We start from the raw sequence: 15,175 nt of genomic DNA, 5'->3' as shown, positions 1-15,175 counted from the left end.
ACATTTAATTTATAAAAAGTTGTATTGAGAATTCTTTTTTAATAATAATTATTAAATAACTTAAAGTTTTTGTTTTTTTTTCAAAAATAGATACAACTTTTCATAAATTAAATGTCCTAGAAGGATCACAATATTTTCTAGATTACATAGAAGTGACTTTTGAACCGGGATCAATAACTTAGAATCTAAGCATTTTTATTTTTTTCCAATAACACATAAAGAAATATATTAATTTTTCTTACAGCCGCGAAAAATCCGGCCTGAAAAATATTGATCCGAGTTATTTGTTACAGTCTTTCTAATAAATTAAATTATATTGTATTCCATCTATTTTCAAAGAAATATATCCAACATTTCTAATATTTTAATACAAAAAATAAAAATAAAAACAAATTTCTGTTTTATAAAAAAAAAAAATGGAATAAAAATTCCTCCCGTGGAAAAACTCCACGGGTGGGGTATTTTTAAAATTTTTGTTAAACTTTGGTTATTATTATTAAACTAATTTTTTAATGGGGTAAAAATAAAAATGTCGGCTTCCAATGTTAGTGAAGTCAGAACAATAATGCTGTAATAATAGTAACAATATATTAATAACCAAAAGATATAGGACTGCATATGCAATACAAAATTAGTCCCATCAAAGCAAAAGGCATGGCAAGAGGAAAGGACAAGTGAAAGTCATAATAATTAATACATGAGTGAGTCACATCTAAACAACTAAAAGATCAATTGTAGATCCAAAAGTCAACTCTATAACTACATTTAAAGCAGTACTGCTTGTGTCTTACCAGGATCATAATTACGACAGCTTCATAAGGATCAAAACTATTCTACAGTTGTTCTCTCCGAGACAAATTAAATACTTTCCTAAGCATAGAAAAGTCATGATGATCTCTAAATAATCTCTTCCCACATATATGGAGACCATAAATAATAACAAATTAAGATCAAATTCAAGGATTTCAAGGAAAGGTTTCAATTTAAGGGGTCCATTAATTTCTCCGGAGTAGGATCAAAATCTCTTCTTTTCTTTTTCAGGAAAAAAATAACCCAAATTGTGCTAGCACTTGTGAGCCTCATGTCCATAGTTACACCCGCAATTAACGTTACCAAGTTGAATCCCTGAATTTGTTTCCCTTACCAACGATGGTGCGCGAACACCATCTGCCGTGAAGCTATGCATGATCGGGTTCCCATAACAAGCAAAACTTGAATTTGTATTGCCATAGCTTCGGTTTGCTGGTTGGCTTTGAGCAGCTCGGGGAATAACATGGCCCAAGAAACAATCACTTGATAAACCATGAGGCTGAGATGGATAGCTCGTCGAATAAGGCGTGGAATTGAGAGTAGATGAATTTGAAGAATATAGATATGGTTGCAATTGTGACGGGTGCATTGTTTGTTGTTGAAGTCTTGCATGCACCGGCCTGAACGATATGCAGTGGTCTCCGTTAGCCCCACCACCACCTCCCACAGCCGACAGATGCGAGAAACTGCTAATTGGTATAGATTGCATGCCTCCAAGAGTACCATCTCTTACACTGAAAAAGAAAAAATGGCAAAGAAGAGTGAGCAATATAATTTCAGGAGTATTATGTTCAGGTGAACTTTAAAATTTAAGTTAATAAAAGATAATTATTTGTTTGAGCTAATTTTAAAATATATCAAACAGATTGTTAATTGAAATATTGTAAAAATATTAAGAAGTTAAAGCGTTTATTCATGTAAAATATTGCTTCCTATATACAAAGAAAACATATATAGAGATTTCGCAGGCATAGGGCCAAGAAGTTTGTTTATCCTCGAGTTGTCTAGGGATATCTTGTGTGGTGTAAAAAACAAAAAGGGAAGTGCAAAGAAGAAGAAAAATGAGTCAAAGGTGCGTTAAAATTATATTCTTGCAACTAATGAAAATACTCGTTAGCGGTTGTTCTTTTGTGATTGAAAATTTGTTAGTTGTTGTGAAAGGTGAATGAAGTTGGATCAATCATTCATCGGCATTATATTCTTGGGTGATGGATCGATAATTTTTTTTTTTAAAAGGCTTAATTTTTTTACAAAGACATCAGTTTTCCACAGAAGAAAGCAAAACATAATATGAAATCACAAAAAAAAAACCACCAAAGATGAAATTTGCAAAGGACACTAATTGTGCACTTGGGTTGGAGTATACAAAATAGTCAAGTACCTCATGTGGTTTCCTGACACTCCTAGGGTTTCATTGCCAAACACAAGTTGCCGAGCACGATTAAGGGTCTCTGTCTCTCTCTCTGAAAAAAGAAGACAAATTAATGAAATTCTACAATAATTGCTGGAAAACAAAGACCAAAAATGTAAAGGTTTGTGAACAATGGAATTCATAAACTTGCCTTGCCTATGCCGGTTCATATGTCCTCCTAAAGCTTGAGATTTGCAAAACTTCAGTGAGCAAAATCGACACTCATACACCTTTGCATTGTCATCTTTTCCTCCGCTTTTCCTTTTAAACCCTAAAAACAATTGGCCCACAAGAAATCAGGTTAACCTCGCAAACACCATACAAATAGAAAGACTAATTAATGACTTGATTCGGTTCCTTTTTGTTAATTATCATTAGGAACTTGTATTTACATAACCCATATATACATGATATAAAGTAAAGATAAAACTCATTAAAATCTTTGGGGAAACTATTACTTGCTGGATGAAATCATGAAAAGATGAACAAACATGCATGGTACTGAAACTTTGTAATTAATTTCAAGAGAAATTAGGGTTCTTTCATACTAGTAGTTGTATCGGTTGAAGCTGCAGTGGTTGTTGAACTCTCCTCCAAAGCCTGCTTCCCATATTCCTCTGGTAAATTGTTAAGATCTAAGGGACTTCCTTCTGGCCTCCTTCAAAATGAATAAAACAAATTAGAAAATCAACAAACATATAAAAATTCATTATAATAAGACAACATCAGAAACTACAACAAATAACATTATGAGAAAAGCAAGTAATTAATGGATGAGTTTGAGATAGGAGAAGAAGATATTACATGATGAAGCTGTGAAGTAACAGATAGAAGATGAAGAGAAAGTGATAAGAGGGAGCTTTATAGACCTGATGAGAATTGCGTAAAAGGCAAAGACTGCAGTTTGGGTAGTCTGTTTTTAAAGCGTGTCACTTCATATTCATGTGTCCACTTTTAGAGAGAGAGACCTTCTCCCAGTTTTCCTCTGCACACAGCCGTCCCTTTCTCTCTCTTCCCTCTCTTTAATTCTATCTATCTTCTGTGACAAAGTAGATGATAATTGGTTTTCGTGATGTTTAAACAATGAGGCATCTGAGGGTGCAAGTTGGAGATCTTTAAGCTACCTCTCTCTCTCTCTCTCTCTATCTCTCTGAACCCTAGTCTGTGTTGCACCGCTACCTATCACACATTGCTAGCTAGGTAGGATCTATTATTTCGGATATTGCGAATTACAACTAGCGACAGATTTAAACGGGGGCTCCAGACAAACTAGTAGCTATATAGACTGAGTATAGGTTACCTTGTGTGTGCTCCTTTTTGGCCTTCTTATCTTGTGTAAGCTTTCTATCCGTAACTTTGATTCATGTAAACTACAGAATCTGTCAAAATCCATCTGTTTCATGTCAAGTTGATTTTATGGGTTAATTAATACAATTGTAATCAGAGATATCATGGATTCGATCATTAAAGAGTCCCCGGCGCTATCTAAGATGTTGTCAGTTCATAGCATATATATGCAATTATACGGAGTCGTAATATTTTAATGAGGGTGAGTATGGTGCCTTGTGTTTATTAATCGTGAAAGCAAATTTAGAACAAATGTTATCTTATAGTAATATAATTGTGAAAGAATATTGACAGGTTCTTCTGAGCTTGTCACTAAATACGGAGATATAATAATAATATTCACTATTGTCTCTTCTCGTCTTTAATTTAGTATTTTTTTTTTTTTTTTTTTAGTAACAAGAAGAGTAGGTAAAGACCACCTAGCTTCTAGTTTAAAAGGAAGATAAAAGACATGGATATATAGATTCTGAACAGATCAGGTATACAGGTATAGATGTGGTACATAATGAAATATAATTACATGGGAAGTGTACGTGCAATATATTTATAGGATGGTAGGGTAGTGATCAAACACCTAAGAGCTAACAACTTAATTAAATTATAAACTAGATTAGCATATTTAATTAAGCTTCCATAGAGACGATCATCGTGTTAGAGTTGATCCATCGGTTTAAAAGTACACCCCAAATCCACACCACCAAGAAGCCCAAATCATATATATATATCAAGCACACTCCTCGTTCCATGAATTAATTGCCTAAAATTGTAATGTTGCTAAAATTTACTTCTTGAATACTAATGCATATGTAATTCATCAGTAATCTCTATGCCTCTATGCCTTTTTAGCAGGACAGGAATACATTTTAAATATTAATGTACTATATACAATTAAACTCACTTAATCATGATATACATATATATTTTTATGTCCGTCAAAAGTGGTTAACAAACATGATACTGATCAAGAACTAGGGTGTTCTTAAACTCATCAAGTTCCTGGTGATATTACCTCCAAAATCTATCGTATTGACTTCAAACAATTAAAATTCCAAACCGCTGAAACCATCTATTTCACAAGTGATACGTTTATGTTTGCAAAATTTATAATTTTTGAATTAATTAGTATAAAGTCAAGAGGGCAAAAAAAATATCTATAAGCTAATCTTAATGCATTCATTTTTCATCCTTTTTTTACCACTTGATTTATATGTATTAAATTAATTCGAACATTTATAGATTTTGCATGCAAATTAATGTACTTATGAAGTAGATTGGTTTCAATGGTTTAATTTGTTGTCTAAAGTCAATATGATAAATATTGGAATTAAGCTGATCAAGAGACTTGGTATGTATATAAGCTTAAGAACATTCTAATTTCCCTCTAGATCATTGTTAAGAACTTTTTACAATTTTCACTATGTAACCAAGTATGAAGTATTTGGATGCAAGGACATCTCCTGCTCTGTTTAACTGGAGAGGAAGCAATGAAAGCTGAAAATGGGTCAGGGTCAAAAAAAAAAATAGATCTTGCTCTTGTGAGCTATCTGGGACAGTGGCAGTGATGAGAAAACTGATACGGTAATTAATATTTGGTTTGGAAGGTTGCCTGTTTGAATATTTGAGACACCATGTTATACATTGACATGCCAAACTTCAAGTCTACATCATGGCATGTATATATCCTCCATCATGGCATGTATATATCCTCCATCATGCATGCATGCATGCATGATGCACACTAATGGTGTGTGTCCTGTGGGCATGTGGACTAGATCCAAATCTCTGTAGAGTTCACATTAGCTGTCCATCTACAAAATCTCTGTGTCCAAATCAAATTACTGACCCACCGACTTACTGGATCTCTGCATATATATATGGGTCCATTAGAAATCACAATATCTTGCTAAAAAAATGTGGATGCGTATGTTATGCTGCACTGGAAAGTACATAATTTGGGCGTAGTGATTAATTAATGTCTCAGGGCCAAATATAGTCCATTTTGGTCTAATATGAAATTCCCATTTCCATAACATCTAGAAGAAGTTTTACACTTAACAGTTCGATTTTGACCAGGTGAATTAAAAAGAAAAATGGTAAAATGATTCCAGGGCTCATTAATTAAAATGTATATTAAAATATAAGGCGTATTAATATGCAAAATTTATAAGTATTTGCATCTAAAGTAAAGTTTACAATCGTTAATTTCCTTTTCTGTTTGTGTGAAATTAATAAGGAGTTTTGTTAATTAATTCCGACATCTATTTTTTTTTTTTAATTAGTTGCTTTTTGCAAGAGTCGAACATGCATCACTCTATAAAAAAGACGAGACTCGTGCTAAATCTCCGATTTATATAATTATATATCTTTTTAATTACCTTTTTTTTTTTTTTACTTCTGCTCTGCTAGCTGACATGAAACTTTTTATCACTAAGTGCATCCTTATATTATGAGTGATGCTTCTATGGACATAAGGACCTATTTGTAAAATGAACATATTTTTATTTTGAAAGTTCAAACAGTCGATCCGAACCGTTCATCTTGTTCTCCATATTAATATGTGCTTAGAGACCAAATTTTATATTTTTCTGAATTTTTTTACCATTTATTAAGATGGGTACAAAAAATATCAAATTCAGACCATTGAATTTTGTACCCATTTTAATAAATAGTAAACAAATTCAGAAAAATATAAAATTTGGTCTCCAAGGACATATTAATATGGAGAACAAGATGAACGGTTCGGATCGACTGTTTGAACTTTGAAAATAAAAATATGTTCATTTTACAAATAGGTCCTTATGTCCATAGAAGCCTTTGCCTTATATTATATAGATAACGGGTAACTATAATTCTTGTTAACATACATCGATCTAACGTTTATAATACATCCAACTTTTATTGTACATAAATTTGAAAAATATTATTTAAACTAAAAAGTTACAATTATCTCTCCTCCTTATTAAGGAGCTTAATGTCTAGATTATGCAAGGGTCCTGATTTACTATTTTTTTCGGAATGATTATCAGCCGTTGAATTTTCAGATCGCACATAGATGAATTTTTGAAATTATGAGCTTCAACACTTAAGTATGCATTGGCCGCGCCGCATATGATCCCAGTGCTGCGCCGCATATGATCCCGTAGACCGCGCGCCGCACCCGTGGACCGCACCTCTGAACCAGGCATGGCACCTGCAGACTGAGCATGTGCACCGCGCACCCTTTTTCTTTTTTTCTGCTGAAGGCGGGATTCGAACCCAGTTGGGTTCTGTTGGTGCCAAATTTTTTACCACTACACTAGAGTTCACATATGTTATCTTGTAGATAAATATAGTATTTAACTATTTTTCTCTACAAATTTGATTTAAATTATCTCTGCTTCTTATTAAGGAGCTTAATGTTTTCTACTACATAATTTGCTCCCGTTGCTGTGCACGGGCACGATTACTAGTAATTATAATGTATTTTATTTCTTAAATAGAAATTATATTATATGTGTTTAAAAATGTTTAGCCATCAATCAAACAATTTAAAATTTTAACAGTAAAGTTTTAATGGCTTTATGATGAATGACCAATAAATTAAAATTCTAAGTCAACTAAAAAATAATACACATCCGAACATATATAATAATTGAGAATTATATCTACAATTTAGAATTTTATATTTAATAATCTTTTATAAATATATGTACCCTAAAAATTGAAGGCAAGCTAGATCGAATTACTGTTATTATAATAACCATGTTGCAATGAACTGAATAGTTATATAATATATTGAGGGAAGTAACATACATACATACATACATATATACATATATACATATATACAGATATATATATATATATAGAGAGAGAGAAAGGCTACGGTGAGTTGCGAAGTAAAACATGTTTTTACTTCACGCAATATTTTCATTTTTTAAGTTCAAATGGCCGATCCAAACCGTTAGATGTCTAATGTATATTAAAATATGCTTGGAAACTAAATTTTACATTTTTTGGAATTTTTTTACTATTTATTAAGCCAATTTAAAAATCTGAAAATCCGGGTAAACAATAAAAACAGTAAAAAAATTTGGACCACTAGATCGGCGATTTTCAAAGTGGCTTAATAAATAGTAAAAAAATTCCAAAAAATATAAAATTTGGTCTCCAAGCACATTTCAATATGGAGATCATGTTGAACGGTTCGGATCGATATTTTGAACTTTAAAATTGTAAAATATGAGCGTAAAGTAAAATAGTCACTTTACTTTGCAACTCACCGTAGCCCAACTCTATATATATATACATATATACATACATACATACATATATATATATATAAAGAGAGAGAGAGAGAGAGAGAGAGAGTAAGGCTACGGTGAGTTGCAAAGTAAAACACGTTTTTACTTCACGCAATATCTTTATTTTCAAAGTTCAAATAGCCGATCCAAACCGTTAAATGTTTAATATATAATAAAATATGTTTGGAAACTAAATTTTACATTTTTTGGAATTTTTTACTATTTATTAAGCCACTTTGAAAATCTGGGTGAACAGTAAAAATTTCTGGACCGCTAGATCGGCGATTTTCAAAGTGGCTTAATAAATAGTAAAAAAATTCCAAAAAATGTAAAATTTGGTCTCCAAGCACATTTCAATATGGAGATCATGTTGAGTGGTTCGGATCGAAGTTTTGAACTTCAAAATCACAAAATATGAGCGTGAAGTAAAATAGTCGCTTTACTTCGCAACTCACCGTAGCCCAACTAATATATATATATATATAGAGTTAGGCTGGGGTGCTATGGATAGCATAGTGGCCTCCCGTGCTACGGCTCAATATTCAAGTTTTTAAAATCCAAACGGTCGATCCGAACCGTTCATCTTATTCTCCATATTAATATCTGCTTGGAGACCAAATTTTATAATTTTATAAATTTTTTGTACTATTTATTAAGCCACTTTGAAAATCGCTAATCCAACGGTTTTACTATTTTGTGCAGCCACCGTTGGATCAACAATTTTGTAAAATACTTAATAAATAGTAAAAAAATTCAGAAAAATGTAAAATTTGGTCTCCAAGCAGATATTAATATGGAGAATAAGATGAACGGTTCGGATCGACCGTTTGGATTTTGAAAACTCGAATATTGAGCCATAGCATAGAGGCCTCTATGCTATCCATAGCACCCCAGCCTAACTCATATATATATATATATATAGAGAGAGAGAGAGAGAGGAGGGATCCAATTACACCAATTTATGGTGACATATCTTGACACCGATCCAAACCGTTCAACGTGATCTCGATATTAAAATGTGCTTGGAGACCAAATTTTACATTTTTTGAATTTTTTTTAGTATTTATTAATATGTATACAAAATTGTTGTTTTTAGGCAATTTTGGACCATTGAAAAGCAGCAATTTTAAAAAATTCTCAATAAATAGTAATAAATTTCTAAAAAATGTAAAATTTGGTCCCCAAGCATATTTTAATATGAACATCACATTGAATGGTTCAAATCGACTATTTGGATTTTGAAATCACAAAAATGTCTTATAAAATTATGGTGTCAAGATGTGTCACCATAAAATGGTGTAATTGGATCCCTCCTCGTATATATATATATGTGTGTGTGTGTGTGTGTGTGTGAGGGATCCACTTACAACATTTATAAGTTACAACATCTTACAACAATTCGGTTTTGCGATTTTAAAAGTCCATATGGTCGATCCAAACCATTCAACGTGATATCTATATTAAAATATGGTTGGACATAAAATTTTACATTTTTGTTGAATTTTTTTACAATTTATTAAGTATTTTACAAAAATACTGTTTTTAAACAATTTTGGACACTAAAAAACAACAGTTTTGTAAAATACTTAATAAATTGTAAAAAAAATTTTAAAAAATGTAAAATTTTATCTCTAACCATATTTTAATATAGATATCATGTTGAACGGTTTGGATCGACTGTTTGGACTTTTAAAATCACAAAACCGAATTGTTGTAAGATGTTGTAATTTATAAATGTTGTAAGTGGATCCCTCCTCGTATATATATATAGATAAAGAGAGAAAGAGAGAGAGAGAGAGAGAGAGAGAGAGAGAGAAAGAGAGGCTATGGTGAGTTGCAAAGTAAGGATCTTGTTTTCATGCTCATATATCTGTTTTTAAAGACCAAACAGTTGATTCGAACCGCTCAATATGATATACATATTGAAATGTTCTTGGAGACTAAATTTTACATTTTTTGGAAATTTATTACTAATTTTTTAGATAGGTAGAAACCATTGTTTTTGGATGCATTCTGGACCATAAAAAACAATGATTTTGAAATATTCTAAAAAAATTGTAAACAATTTTCAAAAAAAGTAAAATTTGGTCTCCTAGCACATTTCAATATGGAGATCATGTTAAGCAGTTTAGATCATTTCTTTGAAATCCCAAATATAAAAAAATATGAGTGTGAATTAAGTAAAACAAGATCCTTACTTCGCAACTCGTTATAGCCCAACTGTTTCTCTCTCTCTATATATAGAGGTTAGCTAAGATCAAAATGGTAGTTTCTGTGCTTTTGTGTTATCAATTTGTTTTTGTGGTTTTTAAAGTTCAATAGTTGATTTAAAGTGGTCAACATGTTCTCCATATTAAAATGTTTATGGGGGACTAAATTTTACATTGTTGGGAATTTGTTTACTATTTTTTATGGATTTCTAAAAACATTGTTTTTTCTGATTTTTAACATATCTAAGGAAAACCAATGAACAATTTTGTTGAGTTTGTATAATATATGTTATTGGACTGGACGACTCCATTACTGGAGGATAGTTTTGGAGACAAATTTCATTACTGTAGTATAATACGCTAACCTTTCAACGTTGGTAATTGGTAGCAACAAGGTTTTCAGCTTCTCCGAATAGTAATTTATATTATTATGTGAATATACCAATTAACATAATATGTTTATTACCAAAATTAGTTATACTTTGTCAAGAAGACCTTGATGAATGCAAATTGACTAAGAACTTAATTTATTTTAGAGAGAGAGAGGATGCAGGCCGACAGCGGCTTGACAAACACCCGGCAATGCTAGGGACAAAGAAAGGACAGGTGATATTTTTCTTTCTTTTTTCTTTTTGAGGAAAAGGTGCAAGATAAAATCTCTCAACGCACTGTTGTGAACAACAAAAAAACAAAAAGAAAAATAATAATGGTCGTATCATGGTCAAGGTAAATATTATATATGATGCACTCGATCGATCCTTGTTGATGATCAGCTAGACTTGATAATTTATCTATGCTTCGCATTGCCTGAACTGTGAAGCACAGAACGATGCCATATCTGTCAGTGGAAGACAGTGCCTTTCTTTCTTCTTTCTTCTTTCTTTCTTTCCTTCTTTCTTTGTCTGACCTGTATGTACTGATTCCTCCATTAATGTCTGAACCTATCTCGTATATCAAAATGGAAACTTATTGTATCGAAGTAGTTGTGGCTTAATTATGTAGCTAGAGGAATGTATAACACCGTGTGGTTGTGTTCCTGTTGAATATTGTATAGTTAGATAATGGTATTTAGGTAAAAGTGTGAATATAATAGTTATAGGGACTAAAGTGTAAGATTGTGTGTGTATATGTAGACATACCTAAATCAATGAAAACTTCTTCCAGTTTAGAAATCACTGTAACCTTTATGGTATCAGAGCGGGTCTCCGCTGCGTGTGCCGTCCGAGCCGTCTGAGCCGTCTACCTCTGTTGTGCGTTCGCCAGAGAAGTCCGCAGCACCATCGCCATCGCAGCACCGTGGTCGTAGCACCATCGCTGTGGTCGAGCACGCTGCCGCCAGATCGCGCGCCGCCTCCATCAGATCTCGCGCCAGTGTCTTCCGATCTTGCTCTCTCTCTCTATCGGGCGATCTTGCTCTCTCTCTCTCTCTCTGTGTTTACGATTCGTTATTTGATCCCGTTATAAACTGGATTTAAGCAACTGATCGTTGTTTTTCTATTTATTTATTTAAAAAATTAAAAAGAAAAAAAAAATGGCAGAGGACAGGAGCTTCACTAAATCGTCTCAAGTCATCTCAGTGAGATTGAATGGGGCTGAGAATTATCTGTTGTGGTCAAGACAAATTCTTATGCACCTAAAGGGTCAGAGACTAACCGGATATGTTACCGGTACATCAAAGAAACCCGTAGCTGTGGGAGACGAGAAGTTAGAGGAAAAAGCTGAATTTCAAAAGTGGGAGGCAGACGATGGGCAAGTTATGTCGTGGCTGGTGAATTCGATGGAGGTGAGACTGCAAAATCAGTTTATGATGTTGAACACTGCTCTACAGGTGTGGGATCGAGCAGCAGAGATGTATTCTCAAAAGGATAATCATGGGCAGATCTATCACCTCCAGTCTAAGTCAGACAGTCTGGTACAGGGAGAAATGGGTGTGACTGAGTATTTCTCAGAATTTAATAATATGTGGGAGCAAATGGATTTCTTTGATCCTTTGGCGATGACATGTTCAGCAGATGCACTAGCCTTTACAAACTGGTTGGAGAAAAGAAGGACCTTTCGCTTCCTTGCTGGCCTTAACACTGAGTTCGAGCAGATCCGACAGAGTCTCTGGCAGAGGAATCCTCTACCTGCTCTTCGTGATGCCTTTGCAGTAGCAGTTCAAGAGGAAAGCAGGAGGAAGGCAATGGTATCTTTGCCAGTACAGGAGGGTTCGGCTATGTTCAGCCTGCCACACACAGTATCCTCCCAGGGTGACAAAGTCTGTGATCACTGCCACAGGAAGAATCACACTCGAGAGACTTGCTGGGATTTACACGGAAGACCAACTAGAGGTCGAGGTCGTGATGGTGGCCGTGGCAGAGGACAAGGTAGAAGTCGTGGACCAGGACGTGGTGGAGGATACCAAAAGGCGCATATGGCTGACAGCACTAGTACGCCAGGATCAGGCACTGATGATATGGTGACTCAACTGGTGACTCAGCTTGCAGCTCGGTTTTTGTCCACTACCCCAGCTAGCAGTGCCTCATCTACTGCTGCTCCATCTGGGGCTGACGGTTACTCTCTCTCCTCTCTTCTTACCACTGTAGTTAGACCTGTTGGCACTGTTATAAAAGCCCTAATAGCCGAGTCTAGTCCTGATCGATCCTGGATCGTAGACTCTGGGGCATCTAAGCATATGACCCCTGACCCTACAATGTTCAAAACCTATAAGCCTATGTCTGGGAGAGAAAAGGTACAAACAGCCGATGGCTCACTTTGTTCGATTGCAGGAGTTGGGGATGTAACATGTACTCCAGACCTCCAGCTATCGTCGTTCTTTCATGTTCCTAACTTCACCAATAACCTCCTATCAGTTAGTCAACTGGTGGATGATCTTAACTGTGTTGTTTCTCTGTCTCCTACCCATGTTGTGTTGCAGGAGCTGAAGACAGGAAGAGTGATTGGTATTGGCAAGAGGAGTGAAGGCTTGTATCGACTCAAGCAAGGAGGGGAGGTTTTGGATCCACGAGCCTGTTTGGCAGAGACTCCAGAATTGGAGATGGGTTTGCTACATAGCCGTTTAGGGCATATATCTTTTACTGTGCTTGGCACGTTGTATCCCAAGTTGTACTCTAAGTGTAGCAAGACTAAACTAGTATGTGATGCGTGTGAGTTTGCTAAGCACACAAGAACAATGTATCCCTCTTTTGGTAATAGAAGTTTTTCTTGTTTTGATATTGTTCATTCTGATGTTTGGGGGCCCTCGAGAATTACTGCTCTATCTGGTTCAAGGTGGTTTGTCACCTTTATTGATTGTTATAGCCGAATGACTTGGCTGTACCTGTTGAAGAGTAAAGAGGGAGTTTTGGAGTGTTTCAAGACTTTTCACAAGATGGTGGAAACCCAATTTGAGAACAAAGTGAAGGTGTTACGCTCATATAATGGCACAGAATACACCAACAGGGCAATGCAAGACTTCTTGCGAGGTAATGGTATTATACATCAAACTACATGTGTGAATACACCTGAACAAAATGGTGTTGCAGAAAGGAAGAACAGGCACATCTTGGAAGTGACAAGGTGCCTTCTCTTTGCCATGAATGTTCCGAGGTACCTTTGGGGAGAGGCAGCGCAGACTGCTACATATTTGATCAACAGAATGCCTTTGAGAGCGGTGGACTTCAGTACACCACTTGAAATGCTCACAGGGACCACCTCATTTAAGGTACCTCCCAAAAAGTTTGGTTGTATGTGTTTTGTTCATAACACAACTCCAGGTATTAGTAAACTTGATGCGAAGGCCCACAAATGTGTGTTTGTTGGGTACTCCAGTGGAAAAAAGGGGTATAAATGTTATGACCCTGTGAAAAAGAGGATGCTGGAAAGCATGGATGTGACATTCCGAGAAACAGAACTCTATTTTACTCTCTCCGATGCACAATCCAATACATCTTCAGTCCCATTTCATGATCTTCTTGAGGTGGTCGTCACCCATTCCTCAGACCGAGTTGGTCGAGAGGGGGAGAGTAAGGAATCTGACAAGAGTATAGCCGATGATACTACGATCGGCCTGAGTCCAACAGAGACAGATCCTATGATCGGTCTGAGTCCAACAGAGACAGATCTGGACTCAAGCATGAACCAAAGCCTACCACCTCCTAATAGGCAGATCAACAAGGTTTACACTCGAAAACCTCGTCATGAGAACGTTGAGCAACCTCCGGTCCAAGGTCAATACCAATTACTTGCTCCTGTCGACGGCTCGCCCACACCACAACCTTCAGGTAACTCAGAGTTACCCTCAGGTACTCCTCTTTTCTCTGATCTCGATCTTCCTATTGTATTGCGCAAAGGAGCTCGGTCAACTGTCCTAAAGAAAGGGGAAGATGCCTCAACATCACATCCTATCTCTCACTATGTCTCATTTGAGACACTTTCCCCGACTTACAAAGCCTTTGTAACCTCCTTACACTCTAACTCTGTTCCATGTGATTGGAGGAAAGCAATGCAGGACCCAAAGTGGAAGAAGGCAATGTTCGAGGAGATGAGAGCATTAGTCAAGAATGACACCTGGGATATGGTCCCTAGACCGTCCAACAAGAACACGGTAGGATGCAAGTGGGTATACTCGACAAAATATACTCCAGAGGGAAAGGTGGACAGATTCAAGGCCAGATTGGTGGCGAAGGGCTACACACAGACATATGGTGTGGATTATGAGGAGACCTTTACTCCAGTGGCTAAAATGAATACTGTTAGAACCCTCATCTCGTGTGCGGTAAACTTTGGGTGGGATTTGTGTCAGCTGGATGTTAAAAATGCATTTCTTCATGGTGACCTAAAGGAAGAGGTATATATGGAGATCCCACCTGGTTTTGACAATGAACAACTGAAGGGTAAAGTGTGTCGTCTGAAGCGCTCCCTGTACGGGTTGAAACAGTCACCACGAGCCTGGTTTGACAGGTTTTCTATGGCAATGAAGAAACTAGGCTATCAGCAAAGCAGTGCTGATCACACTATGTTCATCCAAAGGAAAGGAGAGAAGATTTGCATTCTGGTTGTATATGTGGATGATATAGTATTAACAGGTAATGATCATGTTGAGATGAAGAGGCTTAAGGCCAGCTTAGCCACAG

The 15,175-nt window shown here is 35.6% G+C and overlaps 2 protein-coding genes across 2 annotated transcripts; one reads left to right on the top strand and one right to left on the bottom strand.

The window, feature by feature from the left end:
- Nucleotides 1–569: 569 nt before the first annotated feature.
- On the bottom strand, nt 570–11,418 carry LOC144568079 (zinc finger protein STAMENLESS 1-like). The gene is made up of 6 exons (XM_078318307.1): nt 11,305–11,418; nt 10,869–11,002; nt 2,770–2,879; nt 2,369–2,492; nt 2,192–2,269; nt 570–1,544 (listed from the first exon to the last, which is right to left on the bottom strand). Exons 1-6 carry the CDS (start codon nt 11,416–11,418, stop codon nt 1,064–1,066), a joined length of 1,041 nt encoding a protein of 346 aa, XP_078174433.1. The 3' UTR covers nt 570–1,063.
- Nucleotides 11,419–11,945: 527 nt separating this feature from the next.
- Nucleotides 11,946–13,103, top strand: LOC144568455 (uncharacterized). The gene is made up of 2 exons (XM_078318812.1): nt 11,946–12,613; nt 12,979–13,103. Exons 1-2 carry the CDS (start codon nt 11,986–11,988, stop codon nt 13,020–13,022), a joined length of 672 nt encoding a protein of 223 aa, XP_078174938.1. The 5' UTR covers nt 11,946–11,985; the 3' UTR covers nt 13,023–13,103.
- Nucleotides 13,104–15,175: the final 2,072 nt, after the last annotated feature.

Source organism: Carex rostrata, chromosome 17 (genome assembly GCF_964058835.1).
Source record: "Carex rostrata chromosome 17, lpCarRost1.2, whole genome shotgun sequence".
Lineage (NCBI taxonomy): Eukaryota > Viridiplantae > Streptophyta > Magnoliopsida > Poales > Cyperaceae > Carex > Carex rostrata.
The sequence above is the reverse complement of the archived record's forward strand: the minus strand, read 5'-3'. Positions and strand labels throughout refer to the sequence as shown.

What these genes read in the sequence shown, in the direction of transcription:
- LOC144568079 (XM_078318307.1), bottom strand. Translation starts at nt 11,418, where the DNA reads ATGGAGGCGGCGCGCGATCTGGCGGCAGCGTGCTCGACCACAGCGATG. An exon ending in TTCTGTGCTTCACAGTTCAG is followed by an intron (nt 2,880 to 10,868) that starts GCAATGCGAAGC and finishes TTCATTTTGAAG; the next exon opens with GAGGCCAGAAGGAAGTCCCT. An exon ending in TTCAACCGATACAACTACTA is followed by an intron (nt 2,493 to 2,769) that starts GTATGAAAGAAC and finishes AATTGTTTTTAG; the next exon opens with GGTTTAAAAGGAAAAGCGGA.
- LOC144568455 (XM_078318812.1), top strand. Translation starts at nt 11,986, where the DNA reads ATGGGTGTGACTGAGTATTTCTCAGAATTTAATAATATGTGGGAGCAA. An exon ending in TGCTCCATCTGGGGCTGACG is followed by an intron (nt 12,614 to 12,978) that starts GTTACTCTCTCT and finishes GTTGTGTTGCAG; the next exon opens with GAGCTGAAGACAGGAAGAGT.